This window comes from Eucyclogobius newberryi, unplaced genomic scaffold, assembly GCF_026437365.1.
Source record: "Eucyclogobius newberryi isolate DKJ021-1_F unplaced genomic scaffold, fEucNew1.0.hap1 SCAF_23, whole genome shotgun sequence".
In the NCBI taxonomy this organism is placed as follows: Eukaryota; Metazoa; Chordata; class Actinopteri; order Gobiiformes; family Gobiidae; genus Eucyclogobius; species Eucyclogobius newberryi.
In genome coordinates, this window is record NW_027315868.1 from 1,068,638 (window position 1) to 1,082,499 (window position 13,862).

The window sequence follows — 13,862 nt, forward strand, 5'->3', positions numbered from 1 at the left end:
CTGCTCTTTCCAAAGCACCAACCACAGAAACACAAAGGAGGAACACGAGGTCTGAAATGACACGTTCCTCTCAGAGACACAGAAGGAGCAGCTCCAGTTGTGCCCTAAAGCCACGGGCTTTTGCAGCGGTTTGGAGCGCTTTACTGCAGCCCCTGTGTGCGCTTTTAATTAGACAACGATGAGGTCGACTGCTGCAAAACAACTTTATTGTCGCCGTTTAAAGAATTCAGCTTCACCCTGCGTCTGGTCAGCCTGTCCCCGCCCCCGGGCCCGGTGTGGACCCGGGTTTGGTCTGGTTTAGTTTGGTCTGGTTTAGTTTGGTCCGGTTTAGTTTGGTCCGGTTTAGTTTGGTTTGGTCTGGTTTGGTCCGGTTTAGTTTGGTTTGGTCTGGTTTGGTCTGGTTTGGTCCGGTTTAGTTTGGTTTGGTCTGGTTTAGTTTGGTTTGGTCTGGTTTGGTCCGGTTTGGTTTGGTCTGGTTTGGTCCGGTTTAGTTTGGTTTGGTCTGGTTTGGTCCGGTTTAGTTTGGTTTGGTCTGGTTTGGTCCGGTTTGGTTTGGTCTGGTTTGGTCCGGTTTAGTTTGGTTTGGTCTGGTTTGGTCCGGTTTAGTTTGGTTTGGTCTGGTTTGGTCCGGTTTAGTTTGGTTTGGTCTGGTTTGGTCCGGTTTAGTTTGGTTTGGTCTGGTCCATTTTGGTCCGGTTCCGGTTCAGTTCCTGAGGTGGAGGTTTTTTGTGTCTGAAAGTGAGAGTTTCAGGAAATACAAATGTAAACGAAGACACTGAAGAGAGAGAAACACGAGAGGAACGATTATATCAAGAAACAGAAGATTAGAATGAAGAGGAAGCGGGAGGGAGGGAGGGAAGAGGAAGAGCGGGAGGGAGGGAGGGAAGAGGAAGAGCGGGAGGGAGGGAGGGAAGAGGAAGAGGAAGAGCGGGAGGGAGGGAAGAGAAGAGGAAGAGCGGGAGGGAGGGAAGAGAAGAGGAAGAGCGGGAGGGAGGGAAGAGAAGAGGAAGAGCTGGAGGGAGGGAGGGAAGAGGAAGAGCGGAAGGGAGGGAAGAGAAGAGGAAGAGCGGGAGGGAGGGAAGAGAAGAGGAAGAGCGGGAGGGAGGGAAGAGAAGAGGAAGAGCTGGAGGGAGGGAGGGAAGAGGAAGAGCGGAAGGGAGGGAAGAGAAGAGGAAGAGCGGGAGGGAGAGAAGAGAAGAGGAAGAGCGGGAGGGAGGGAAGAGAAGAGGAAGAGCGGGAGGGAGGGAAGAGGAAGAGCGAGCGAGTAAGAGGGGGGGGGGAGTTGGAGAGAGGTAGAAAGTGTAGGACGAACAGAAGAGTTTTTTTCAGAGTTAGGCTCATGGTCAACCTAACCTCACGCATTTGTTCATATCCTGGGATTAAACATGACTTTGAGGGCGTGGCAGGGGCGTGGCAGGGGCGGGGCAGGGGCAGGGGCATCGAGGTCCGGCTTCAGTACTCCTCATGTTCTCATGAAGTCCACAGAGGACATGAGGACATGAGGAGAACAGAAGCCCACAGAGGACATGAGGAGTACAGAAGCCCACAGAGGACATGAGGAGTACAGAAGCCCACAGAGGACATGAGGAGTACAGAAGCCCACAGAGGACATGAGGAGTACAGAAGCCCACAGAGGACATGAGGAGTACAGAAGCCCACAGAGGACATGAGGAGTACAGAAGTCCACAGAGGACATGAGGAGTACAGAAGCCCACAGAGGACATGAGGAGTACAGAAGTCCACAGAGGACATGAGGAGTACAGAAGTCCACAGAGGACATGAGGAGTACAGAAGTCCACAGAGGACATGAGGAGTACAGAAGTCCACAGAGGACATGAGGAGTACAGAAGCCCACAGAGGACATGAGGAGTACAGAAGCCCACAGAGGACATGAGGACGTCTCTGTGGGCTGCTGTACAAACACATGAATAATTCGTCTCACGAGTGTTAAATGTCGTCTCGGGCTCAAAAGTCTAAAAATAGCCGCAGCTGTAATTGAATTAAATATTCAGACTTTTTATTTGGAGCCTGTGTGTGTGTCTCTCTCTGTGTCTCTCTCTGTGTCTCTCTCTGTGTCTCTCTCTGTGTCTCTCTCTGTGTCTCTCTCTGTGTGTCTCTGTCTCTCTCTGTGTCTCTCTGTGTCTGTGTCTCTCTGTCTCTCTCTCTGTGTCTCTCTGTCTCTCTCTCTGTGTCTCTGTCTCTCTCTGTCTCTCTCTGTGTCTTTGTCTCTCTCTGTCTCTCTCTGTGTCTCTGTCTCTCTCTGTGTCTCTCTCTGTGTCTGTCTCTCTCTGTGTCTCTGTCTCTCTGTGTCTCTGTCTCTCTGTGTCTCTGTGTCTCTCTCTGTGTCTCTCTCTGTGTCTCTCTCTGTGTCTGTGTCTCTGTGTCTCTCTCTGTGTCTCTGTGTGTCTGTGTCTGTGTCTCTGTGTCTCTCTGTCTCTGTGTGTCTGTGTCTCTGTGTGTCTGTGTCTGTGTCTCTGTGTCTCTCTGTGTCTGTGTGTCTCTCTGAGTCTGTGTCTCTCTCTGTGTCTGTGTGTGTCTCTCTGTGTCTGTGTGTCTCTCTGTGTCTGTGTGTCTCTCTCTGTGTCTGTGTGTCTCTCTCTGTGTCTGTGTGTGTCTCTCTGTGTCTGTGTGTCTCTCTGTGTCTGTGTGTCTCTCTCTGTGTCTGTGTGTCTCTCTCTGTGTCTGTGTGTCTCTCTCTGTGTCTGTGTGTCTCTCTCTGTGTCTGTGTGTCTCTCTCTGTGTCTGTGTGTCTCTCTGAGTCTGTGTCTCTCTCTATGTCTGTGTGTCTCTCTCTGTGTCTGTGTGTCTCTCTCTGTGTCTGTGTGTCTCTCTCTGTGTCTGTGTGTCTCTCTCTGTGTCTCTCTGAGTCTGTCTCTCTCTATGTCTGTGTGTCTCTCTCTGTGTCTGTGTGTCTCTCTGTGTCTGTGTGTCTCTCTCTGTGTCTCTTTCTGTGTCTGTGTGTCTCTCTCTGTGTCTGTGTGTCTCCCTGTGTCTGTGTGTCTCTCTGTGTCTGTGTGTCTCTCTGTGTCTGTCTGTGTCTGTGTGTCTCTCTCTGTGTATGTGTGTCTCTCTCTGAGTCTGTGTCTCTCTCTGAGTCTGTGTCTCTCTCTGTGTCTGTGTCTCTCTCTGTGTCTGTGTGTCTCTCTCTGTGTCTGTGTGTCTCTCTCTGTGTCTGTGTGTCTCTCTGTGTCTGTGTGTCTCTCTCTGTGTCTGTGTGTCTCTCTCTGTGTCTGTGTGTCTCTCTCTGTGTCTGTGTGTCTCTCTGTGTCTGTGTGTCTCTCTGTGTCTGTGTGTCTCTCTGTGTCTGTGTGTTTCTCTCTGTGTCTGTGTGTCTCTCTGTGTCTGTGTGTCTCTCTGTGTCTGTGTGTGTCTCTGTGTGTCTCTCTGTGTCTGTGTGTGTCTCTCTGTGTCTGTGTGTCTCTCTCTGTATCTGTGTGTCTCTCTCTGTATCTGTGTGTCTCTCTCTGTGTCTGTGTGTCTCTCTGTGTCTGTGTGTGTCTCTCTGTGTCTGTGTGTCTCTGTGTGTCTCTCTGTGTCTGTGTGTCTCTCTGTGTCTGTGTGTCTCTCTGTGTCTGTGTGTCTCTCTGTGTCTGTGTGTGTCTCTCTGTGTCTGTGTGTCTCTCTGTGTCTGTGTGTCTCTCTCTGTGTCTGTGTGTCTCTCTGTGTCTGTGTGTCTCTCTGTGTCTGTGTGTGTCTCTCTGTGTCTGTGTGTCTCTCTGTGTCTGTGTGTGTGTCTCTCTGTCTGTGTGTGTCTCTCTGTGTCTGTGTGTGTCTCTCTGTGTCTGTGTGTCTCTCTGTGTCTGTGTGTGTCTCTCTGTGTCTGTGTGTGTCTCTCTGTGTCTGTGTGTGTCTCTCTGTGTCTGTGTGTGTCTCTCTGTGTCTGTGTGTGTCTCTCTGTGTCTGTGTGTCTCTCTGTGTCTGTGTGTCTCTCTGTGTCTGTGTGTCTCTCTATGTCTGTGTGTGTCTCTCTGTGTCTGTGTGTGTCTCTCTGTGTCTGTGTGTCTCTCTGTGTCTGTGTGTCTCTCTGTGTCTGTGTGTCTCTCTGTGTCTGTGTGTCTCTCTGTGTCTGTGTGTGTCTCTCTGTGTCTGTGTGTGTCTCTCTGTGTCTGTGTGTGTCTCTCTGTGTCTGTGTGTGTCTCTCTGTGTCTGTGTGTGTCTCTCTGTGTCTGTGTGTGTCTCTCTGTGTCTGTGTGTCTCTCTGTGTCTGTGTGTGTCTCTCTGTGTCTGTGTGTGTCTCTCTGTGTCTGTGTGTGTCTCTCTGTGTCTGTGTGTCTCTCTGTGTCTGTGTGTGTCTCTCTGTGTCTGTGTGTGTCTCTCTGTGTCTGTGTGTCTCTCTGTGTCTGTGTGTGTCTCTCTGTGTCTGTGTGTGTCTCTCTGTGTCTGTGTGTGTCTCTCTGTGTCTGTGTGTGTCTCTCTGTGTCTGTGTGTGTCTCTCTGTGTCTGTGTGTCTCTCTGTGTCTGTGTGTCTCTGTGTGTCTCTCTGTGTCTGTGTGTCTCTCTGTGTCTGTGTGTCTCTCTGTGTCTGTGTGTCTCTCTGTGTCTGTGTGTGTCTCTCTGTGTCTGTGTGTCTCTCTGTGTCTGTGTGTCTCTCTCTGTGTCTGTGTGTCTCTCTGTGTCTGTGTGTCTCTCTGTGTCTGTGTGTGTCTCTCTGTGTCTGTGTGTCTCTCTGTGTCTGTGTGTGTCTCTCTGTCTGTGTGTGTCTCTCTGTGTCTGTGTGTGTCTCTCTGTGTCTGTGTGTCTCTCTGTGTCTGTGTGTGTCTCTCTGTGTCTGTGTGTGTCTCTCTGTGTCTGTGTGTGTCTCTCTGTGTCTGTGTGTGTCTCTCTGTGTCTGTGTGTGTCTCTCTGTGTCTGTGTGTCTCTCTGTGTCTGTGTGTCTCTCTGTGTCTGTGTGTCTCTCTATGTCTGTGTGTGTCTCTCTGTGTCTGTGTGTGTCTCTCTGTGTCTGTGTGTGTCTCTCTGTGTCTGTGTGTGTCTCTCTGTGTGGCCCCTGAAGAGTGTAATTACTTCTTGGAGAGTGTGTGACTGAATTACTTGTGCTGCTCGTGAGTTTGTTGAAGTGGAACTGATGTTGTCGCTCTGGAGTGACCAGACGTCCCCGTTTGCCCGGGACGTGTCCAGAACCATTTATTTGTCCCAGTTTTGACCACTTTGAGACCTGGCAACAACGCTGTCCCGACGCTTGTCCCGACCCTATCCTGACGCTTGTCCCGACCCTGTCCCGACGCTTGTCCCGACGCTTGTCCCGACGCTTGTCCCGACGCTTGTCCCGACGCTTGTCCCGACGCTTGTCCCGACCCTGTCCCGACCCTGTCCCGACCCTGTCCCGACGCTTGTCCCGACCCTGTCCCGACGCTTGTCCCGACCCTATCCTGACGCTTGTCCCGACGCTGTCCCGACGCTTGTCCCGACGCTTGTCCCGACCCTGTCCCGACCCTGTCCCGACGCTTGTCCCGACCCTGTCCCGACGCTTGTCCCGACCCTGTCCCGACGCTTGTCCCGACCCTGTCCCGACGCTTGTCCCGACGCTTGTCCCGACGCTTGTCCCGACGCTTGTCCCGACGCTTGTCCCGACCCTGTCCCGACGCTTGTCCCGACCCTGTCCCGACGCTTGTCCCGACCCTGTCCCGACGCTTGTCCCAACCCTGTCCCGACGCTTGTCCCGACGCTTGTCCCGACCCTGTCCCGACGCTGTCCCGACCCTGTCCCGACGCTGTCCCGACGCTGTCCCGACACTGTCCCGACGCTTGTCCCGACCCTGTCCCGACGCTTGTCCCGACCCTGTCCCGACGCTTGTCCCGACGCTTGTCCCGACGCTTGTCCCGACGCTTGTCCCGACCCTGTCCCGACGCTTGTCCCGACCCTGTCCCGACGCTTGTCCCAACCCTGTCCCGACGCTTGTCCCGACGCTTGTCCCGACCCTGTCCCGACGCTGTCCCGACCCTGTCCCGACGCTGTTCCGACGCTGTCCCGACACTGTCCCGACGCTTGTCCCGACCCTGTCCCGACGCTGTCCCGACGCTTGTCCCGACGCTTGTCCCGACCCTGTCCCGACACTTGTCCCGACACTTGTCCCGACGCTTGTCCCGACGCTTGTCCCGACCCTGTCCCGACACTTGTCCCGACACTTGTCCCGACGCTTGTCCCGACCCTGTCCCGACGCTTGTCCCGACGCTTGTCCCGACGCTTGTCCCGACCCTTGTCCCGACACTTGTCCCGACACTTGTCCCGACACTTGTCCCGACACTTGTCCCGACCCTGTCCCGACGCTTACGAGTTTGTCTTCTACTCCTTTTTTCCTCATGATCATGATCATGGACAATGTGGGGCCTGGTTTGGTCGTGTTTAGGCCCAGTTTCTTATTCTTGTTCGTAGTCACATTTCTAAATGCTTGGTGTCCCTCTCCTCCTCAGCTCCTGGTGAACTCCGTGAGTCCGTCTCATCCCGCTTTGCTCTACGAGAAAGTCACCGTGAGCGAAGGAGGAAACGCTCTGCTCCGGGACATGATGTTCAGCCCCGACAAGCAACACCTCTACACTCTGACCGACAAACAGGTGAGAAACCTCTACACTCTGACCGACAAACAGGTGAGAAACCTCTACACTCTGACCGACAAACAGGTGAGAAACCTCTACACTCTGAAAAACACACTGACATTGTCTCCATGACCACGGAATTCGTCTTTTCACATGGTCGTTTCAGAAATGAGAAGCTGCTCACTGCATCAGTCAAGAAGTCCCCCCCTCTCCCCGTCACCCTCCTTTCTCCCCCGTCTCTCCTCCCTCTCTCCCCCACATCTTTTCCTCTTCTCCCAGAGTGAGTTCAGAGTTCTGCTGGTGCGTGGGGCAGTGTCAGTACCTGAGGTCATTATCGCCTTCACCATTGGGGGTTGGCGTGGGGGGAGGCGTAGGGGGGACATGCACATGCCCGCTTTGATCCCAGGATGAGAGCGGCGTTGGGGGCAGGGCGCACCAGCCGCTCGTCACGCTCCTCATTAGAGCCGTGGAGCGAGCAGAGGGAAGATTTAATCACTTAATTCATGTTCTTGGTCAAATACAACGGTCCCTGGGCCGTCGCCGTTTGGGATTAGCAAAAAGGAATTCTTTTGACTTCTTTTGACGTTCACCTGTTTCTGTATCATTTAATCATCAATAGTAAGACGGTAAAGTATAATACCGTAATAATCACCAGAGAAATGGACAAAAACGACTCTTTTTAGAAGGATGAGAGCGACGGAATCACATTTAACCACGCTGCAAATGGCTAACGAGCGCTAACGTACGCTAACAGCTGTAATTCTTGTGTCGTTCTGTTGAGACTTAGGGAAGACCAGGTTTAGTCCTGGTTCAGTCGCACAGGAACTCTAAAGAACTCTAAAGAACTCTGGAACTGTTAGTGCAGCTAAAAGTACAGTTACATGACTAAATATGTACTCAATGACTAGTACAAGCCCCTCTTTGTTACTCATGTGTTCATTATCAATTCACATCCTTTTTAACGCAAAACTGGATTAAATAAACCGTTTAAAATTGAATTACATTGTTCCAAAGTGTAATCTGCATATTCACGAGCTCCATCCAATCAGAGCAGGCGACGCTGGGATGTGTTTTGTGTTTGTAGTTTTCAAGGAGCAGAGACGAGGGGTAAGACAAGGGGGTGTTTGGGACTCGAGCTGTTCTTTAAATGCAACTAATTACAAATACACAACTAAAATTATACTCGAGTACAAGTGCACATTTAAACATCTACTCAAAAAAGTACAATTACTCCAAAAACTCCAAGTGCAGTATTTGTATTTAGTCCCTCTCTACCTCTGCTAATGGGTTCTTTGAGCTGCTGTAGACTGGGCCGTTTGGGGTTTGGTCGTGTTGCACGTCTGAGCTCCGTGCGGCCCGTTTAAGGTCATTAATGCGACTCGGAGCTCCGTGCGGCCCGTTTAAGGTCATTAATGCGACTCGGAGCTCCGTGCGGCCCGTTTAAGGTCATTAATGCGACTCGGAGCTCCGTGCGGCCCGTTTAAGGTCATTAATGCGACTCGGAGCTCCGTGCGGCCCGTTTAAGGTCATTAATGCGACTCGGAGCTCCGTGCGGCCCGTTTAAGGTCATTAATGCGACTCGGAGCTCCGTGCGGCCCGTTTAAGGTCATTAATGCGACTCGGAGCTCCGTGCGGCCCGTTTAAGGTCATTAATGCGACTCGGAGCTCCGTGCGGCCCGTTTAAGGTCATTAATGCGACTCTGTTCGGGCTGAAGTAACTTTCCAAAAGCTCAAGATTCAAACAAGATTCAGTTCCACGTGCGAAAGTGGCCTCGGGGTTTGGGCCTCGGGGTTTGGGCCTCGGGGTTTGGGCCTCGGGGTTTGGGCCTCGGGGTTTGGGCCTCGGGGTTTGGGCCTCTGGGTTTGGGCCTCTGGGTTTGGGCCTCTGGGTTTGGGCCTCTGGGTTTGGGCCTCGGGGTTTGGGCCTCTGGGTTTGGGCCTCTGGGTTTGAGCCGCAGCACAAACCTAACAAACCGTGGCTCGTCTGCGGCAGAAACGTCCCCCGATTGTTAGAGCGGGATCAGACGCCAGCCGAGGGGGGACAAAGAGGACGAGCGGGCGGGGGGTGCCCGGAGCGGGGGGCCCCACCTCATTTAGGCTTATCCCGAAGGGGCTAAAGCCAACGTGTAATAAAGTGGAGGCCACGGAACGAGAGGGCGGCGAGGGGGGGAGAACGGGGAGGATAAAGACCTCACTTTGGTTATTAGGGTTTAGCTTTAGCCTCGGGACACGCCGCTGTCACCGGCCCGCGGCAGGGGCGGAGGTCACGGCCCGTCTCCTCCGACTCTGAAGTAAAACCACGCCGGCCCAGTTCAAGAGGCGAGACCCCGAGGAGTTTCTAAAGCGTCAAAGAACCAAACTCTGATCCGGTGGTGAAGCTAACTTGTATGTGGAGCCTCAGCGAAACAAGCTAGCAAAGCACGTTAGCAACAGCTGTTTCCCGAGGAGGGGGAGGAGAGGAGAGAAGGGGGGAGGAGCCTGGACTGTGCGTTAAAAGGATTAAAATGCGGCGTGTCAATGTCAGTAAACCTAAAGAGCCAAGGTGTGGAGGGAAGTGGGTCAGTGGGTCAAAAGTCTGTGGCTCTCAGGCTAATAACGTTAGAGCTCGAGGTGGAAACTAAATAAAAACGAGTGTCACAAATAGAATATGGAGCGACTCGTCTGTAGTAAAAGTATACCAAGATGCAGTATTTTCATTCTTCTCCACAAAGAAACACATTTAAAAAGGGCACAAACGGATCAGATTTAGGGTCTTTTCTGGTTCCTCTGCGTTCGCCTCAGAGTCTCGACCACGGTTTGAACAGAAACGCTCTAAAACTCAGAGCTAACTTGGAGCTTCTGCTTCGGATTGTTTTCTGTCACGCTCCGACACAGACGCCGTTTTAAGGTTTTCATTTGGTATCGCAGAATATATTTTCAAATTAAAGTGGCTTAACTCCAGATCCTGGCGCTAGATTAAATATGATGATGATTAAGATTTAAATGAATTTAAATTGAACAGCGCTGGTTTAATTAGCAAAACCTCCGCTTTACAAATCGCCTTTTATCACAGAGAAAGAGAACTTTATTTAAAAGGAGAAATTTAACGTGAGCATGGGGCTGTAGGGGGCGCTCTCTCTCTCTAGCGAGACAGTTCGAGAGCGAAACGGTTCGAGAGCGAGACTGTTCCAGAGCGAGACTGTTCCAGAGCGAGACTGTTCTAGAGTGAGACGGTTCCAGAGCGAGACTGTTCCAGAGCGAGACTGTTTGAGAGCGAGACTGTTTGAGAGCGAGACTGTTCCAGAGCGAGACTGTTCCAGAGCGAGACTGTTCCAGAGCGAGACTGTACGGTTCGAGACTGTTCCAGAGCGAGACTGTTCTAGAGTGAGACGGTTCCAGAGCGAGACTGTTCCAGAGCGAGACTGTTTGAGAGCGAGACTGTTTGAGAGCGAGACTGTTTGAGAGCGAGACTGTTTGAGAGCGAGACTGTTCCAGAGCGAGACTGTAGACTGTTCCAGAGCGAGACTGTTCCAGAGCGAGGCGGTTCGAGAGCGACACTGTTCCAGAGCGAGACTGTTCCAGAGCGAGACTGTTCCAGAGCGAGACTGTTCCAGAGCGAGACTGTTCCAGAGCGAGACGGTTCGAGAGCGAAACTGTTCCAGAGCGAGACTGTTCCAGAGCGAGACTGTTCCAGAGCGAGACGGTTCCAGAGCGAGACTGTTCTAGAGTGAGACGGTTCCAGAGCGAGACTGTTCCAGAGCGAGACTGTTCTAGAGCGAGACTGTTTGAGAGCGAGACTGTTTGAGAGCGAGACTGTTTGAGAGCGAGACTGTTCCAGAGCGAGACTGTTTGAGAGCGAGACTGTTTGAGAGCGAGACTGTTTGAGAGCGAGACTGTTCCAGAGCGAGACTGTAGACTGTTCCAGAGCGAGACTGTTCCAGAGCGAGACTGTTCCAGAGCGAGACTGTTCCAGAGCGAGACTGTTCCAGAGCGAGACTGTTCCAGAGCGAGACTGTACGGTTCGAGACTGTTCCAGAGCGAGACTGTTCCAGAGCGAGACTGTTCCAGAGCGAGACTGTTCCAGAGCGAGACTGTTCCAGAGCGAGACTGTTCCAGAGCGAGACTGTTCTAGAGCGAGACGCATCATGGGGAAACACCTCAGACACAAACATGAGCTTGTGTTTGTCCAGTTTTGTGCTTTGGCTCAAGTGGAAACTGTTTTAAACGAGTGAAAGTCTGAGCATGATAAACATAAAGTCAAGCCTCCCCTCCCCCTGTCGGGAGGTCACCTGTCAGTCAGGCCTCAGTCGTAGCGTGCACCTGTCAGTCAGGCCTCAGTCGTAGCGTGCACCTGTCAGTCAGGCCTCAGTCGTAGCGTGCACCTGTCAGACGCTCACATGTGTCTGAGGACAGGGTTGTGCAATGTTATTGTATACTTCTGTGTAATGTTGTGTACTTGTGTCTAATAGTATTGTGTACTTGTGTGTAATGTTGTGTACTTGTGTGTAATAGTATTGTGTACTTGTGTCTAATAGTATTGTGTACTTGTGTGTAATGTTGTGTACTTGTGTGTAATAGTATTGTGTACTTGTGTGTAATAGTATTGTGTACTTGTGTGTAATAGTATTGTGTACTTGTGTGTAATGTTGTGTACTTGTGTGTAATGTTGTGTACTTGTGTGTAATAGTATTGTGTACTTGTGTGTAATAGTATTGTGTACTTGTGTGTAATAGTATTGTGTACTTGTGTGTAATAGTATTGTGTACTTGTGTGTAATAGTATTGTGTACTTGTGTGTAATAGTATTGTGTACTTGTGTGTAATAGTATTGTGTACTTGTGTGTAATAGTATTGTGTACTTGTGTGTAATAGTATTGTGTACTTGTGTGTAATAGTATTGTGTACTTGTGTGTAAAAGTATTGTGTACTTGTGTGTAATAGTATTGTGTACTTGTGTGTAATAGTATTGTGTACTTGTGTGTAATAGTATTGTGTACTTGTGTGTAATAGTATTGTGTACTTGTGTGTAATAGTATTGTGTACTTGTGTGTAATAGTATTGTGTACTTGTGTGTAGTATTGTGTACTTGTGTGTAATAGTATTGTGTACTTGTGTGTAATAGTATTGTGTACTTGTGTGTAATAGTATTGTGTACTTGTGTGTAAAAGTATTGTGTACTTGTGTGTAATAGTATTGTGTACTTGTGTGTAAAAGTATTGTGTACTTGTGTGTAAAAGTATTGTGTACTTGTGTGTAATAGTATTGTGTACTTGTGTGTAATAGTATTGTGTACTTGTGTGTAGTATTGTGTACTTGTGTGTAATAGTATTGTGTACTTGTGTGTAATAGTATTGTGTACTTGTGTGTAAAAGTATTGTGTACTTGTGTGTAATAGTATTGTGTACTTGTGTGTAATAGTATTGTGTACTTGTGTGTAATAGTATTGTGTACTTGTGTGTAAAAGTATTGTGTACTTGTGTGTAATAGTATTGTGTACTTGTGTGTAATAGTATTGTGTACTTGTGTGTAATAGTATTGTGTACTTGTGTGTAATGTTGTGTACTTGTGTGTAGTATTGTGTACTTGTGTGTAATGTTGTGTACTTGTGTGTAATAGTATTGTGTACTTGTGTGTAATAGTATTGTGTACTTGTGTGTAATAGTATTGTGTACTTGTGTGTAATAGTATTGTGTACTTGTGTGTAATAGTATTGTGTACTTGTGTGTAATAGTATTGTGTACTTGTGTGTAATGTTGTGTACTTGTGTGTAATAGTATTGTGTACTTGTGTGTAATAGTATTGTGTACTTGTGTGTAATAGTATTGTGTACTTGTGTGTAATAGTATTGTGTACTTGTGTGTAATAGTATTGTGTACTTGTGTGTAATAGTATTGTGTACTTGTGTGTAATAGTATTGTGTACTTGTGTGTAATAGTATTGTGTACTTGTGTGTAATAGTATTGTGTACTTGTGTGTAATAGTATTGTGTACTTGTGTGTAATAGTATTGTGTACTTGTGTGTAATAGTATTGTGTACTTGTGTGTAATAGTATTGTGTACTTGTGTGTAATAGTGTTGTGTACTTGTGTGTAATAGTATTGTGTACTTGTGTGTGTTCAGGTGGTGCTGGTGCCGGTGGACAGCTGTGAGCAGTACACTTCCTGCTCCGAGTGCCTGGGCTCCCGGGACCCTCACTGCGGCTGGTGTGTCCTGCACAACGTGTAAGTGTGAAACTCCTGACGCTCCTGAAACTAAAGCTTCTGTAACCTATGAGTAACGTCGCTGTTTTTACAAAGATCCTTTGTGTGTCCTGTGTCGAGCACTCTCGCCTCACAGCAAGAGGGTCACATCAGCCCAAAACAATAGTTTCAGCCCGACTGAAACATTCACTAAACTGCGTCGATAAATAAACGGATTCAAGTTTCAGTTTTCGATCTCAGAGCCTCAGAGTCTGTACGATTTTAAAACAAATGTAAGAAATAAAAATGGATTCAAGTTCATGATGGTTTAGTCGAAACACTTTTCTACCATGACGGTTTGAATCAATAACTGAAAGTGCAGAAATGTTTAATGTCTGTGCTGAGCTCGTCTCATCTGAACCCAAACGTTGAGCGCGCGGAGCCATTTTGTGTCGTTTCTACGTTGGTTTCCTTCCAGACCCGCGTCAGCTCTTTCCGTCACCGCCGGGACTCTGCGCCTCACAAACGGATAATGGCCACGGTTTGGCCCATTCTGTCGTTTGGTGTGAAAACGCTGAGCGGGCTAATGCTACGCGCCGGCCTGAATCACTTTTATGGTTAGCCATTGTGTGGAGATCTCTGGAGGATTGAATTGGCTGTAAAATGAAAATATTAGCGTGTTAGCGTATAGCCTCGTGCACAAATGTCCAAATGCAATAAACTAATGACGCACGGGCCAGAAAAGAAGAGCTCGCACGAGGAAATGGGCGATTTGTCTGGGAAACTGCCGCCATTTTGTGTCTACACCGCTAACGTCGTCTTCTGATTGGTTCAATAACAAATGAAAATCACTCGTGTCGGAGACTGAAACTGGACCAAACCGAGACTGAAACTGGACCAAACCAAGACTGAAACTGTTGTTGTGTGTGTTTTTGTTAAATGGTCACATTTATATAGCGCTTTTCTACCGTCAAGGTACTCAAAGCGCTTTACATCAAGGAACCAGTCACCCATTCACACACACATTCACACCCCAGATATATGCAGACACTGGGGGGCAAGTTGGGTTAAGTGTCTTGCCCAAGGACACAACCGCAGTATTCACATGAGGCAGCTGCGATCGCACCGCCAACCTGCGGGCCAGTGGATCTGACTGAGCGGGGAGTCGAACC

At 49.5% G+C, this 13,862-nt stretch overlaps 1 protein-coding gene across 1 annotated transcript in view; it reads left to right on the forward strand.

The window, feature by feature from the left end:
- Positions 1-13,862, forward strand: part of LOC140372426 (plexin-A1-like) — a 112,160-nt gene that overhangs the window by 19,754 nt on the left and 78,544 nt on the right. The window contains exons 3-4 of the mRNA XM_072459521.1: positions 6,411-6,551; positions 12,632-12,732. Coding sequence (XP_072315622.1) covers positions 6,411-6,551; positions 12,632-12,732 — 242 coding nt within the window. The remainder of the gene's footprint in view (positions 1-6,410; positions 6,552-12,631; positions 12,733-13,862) is intronic.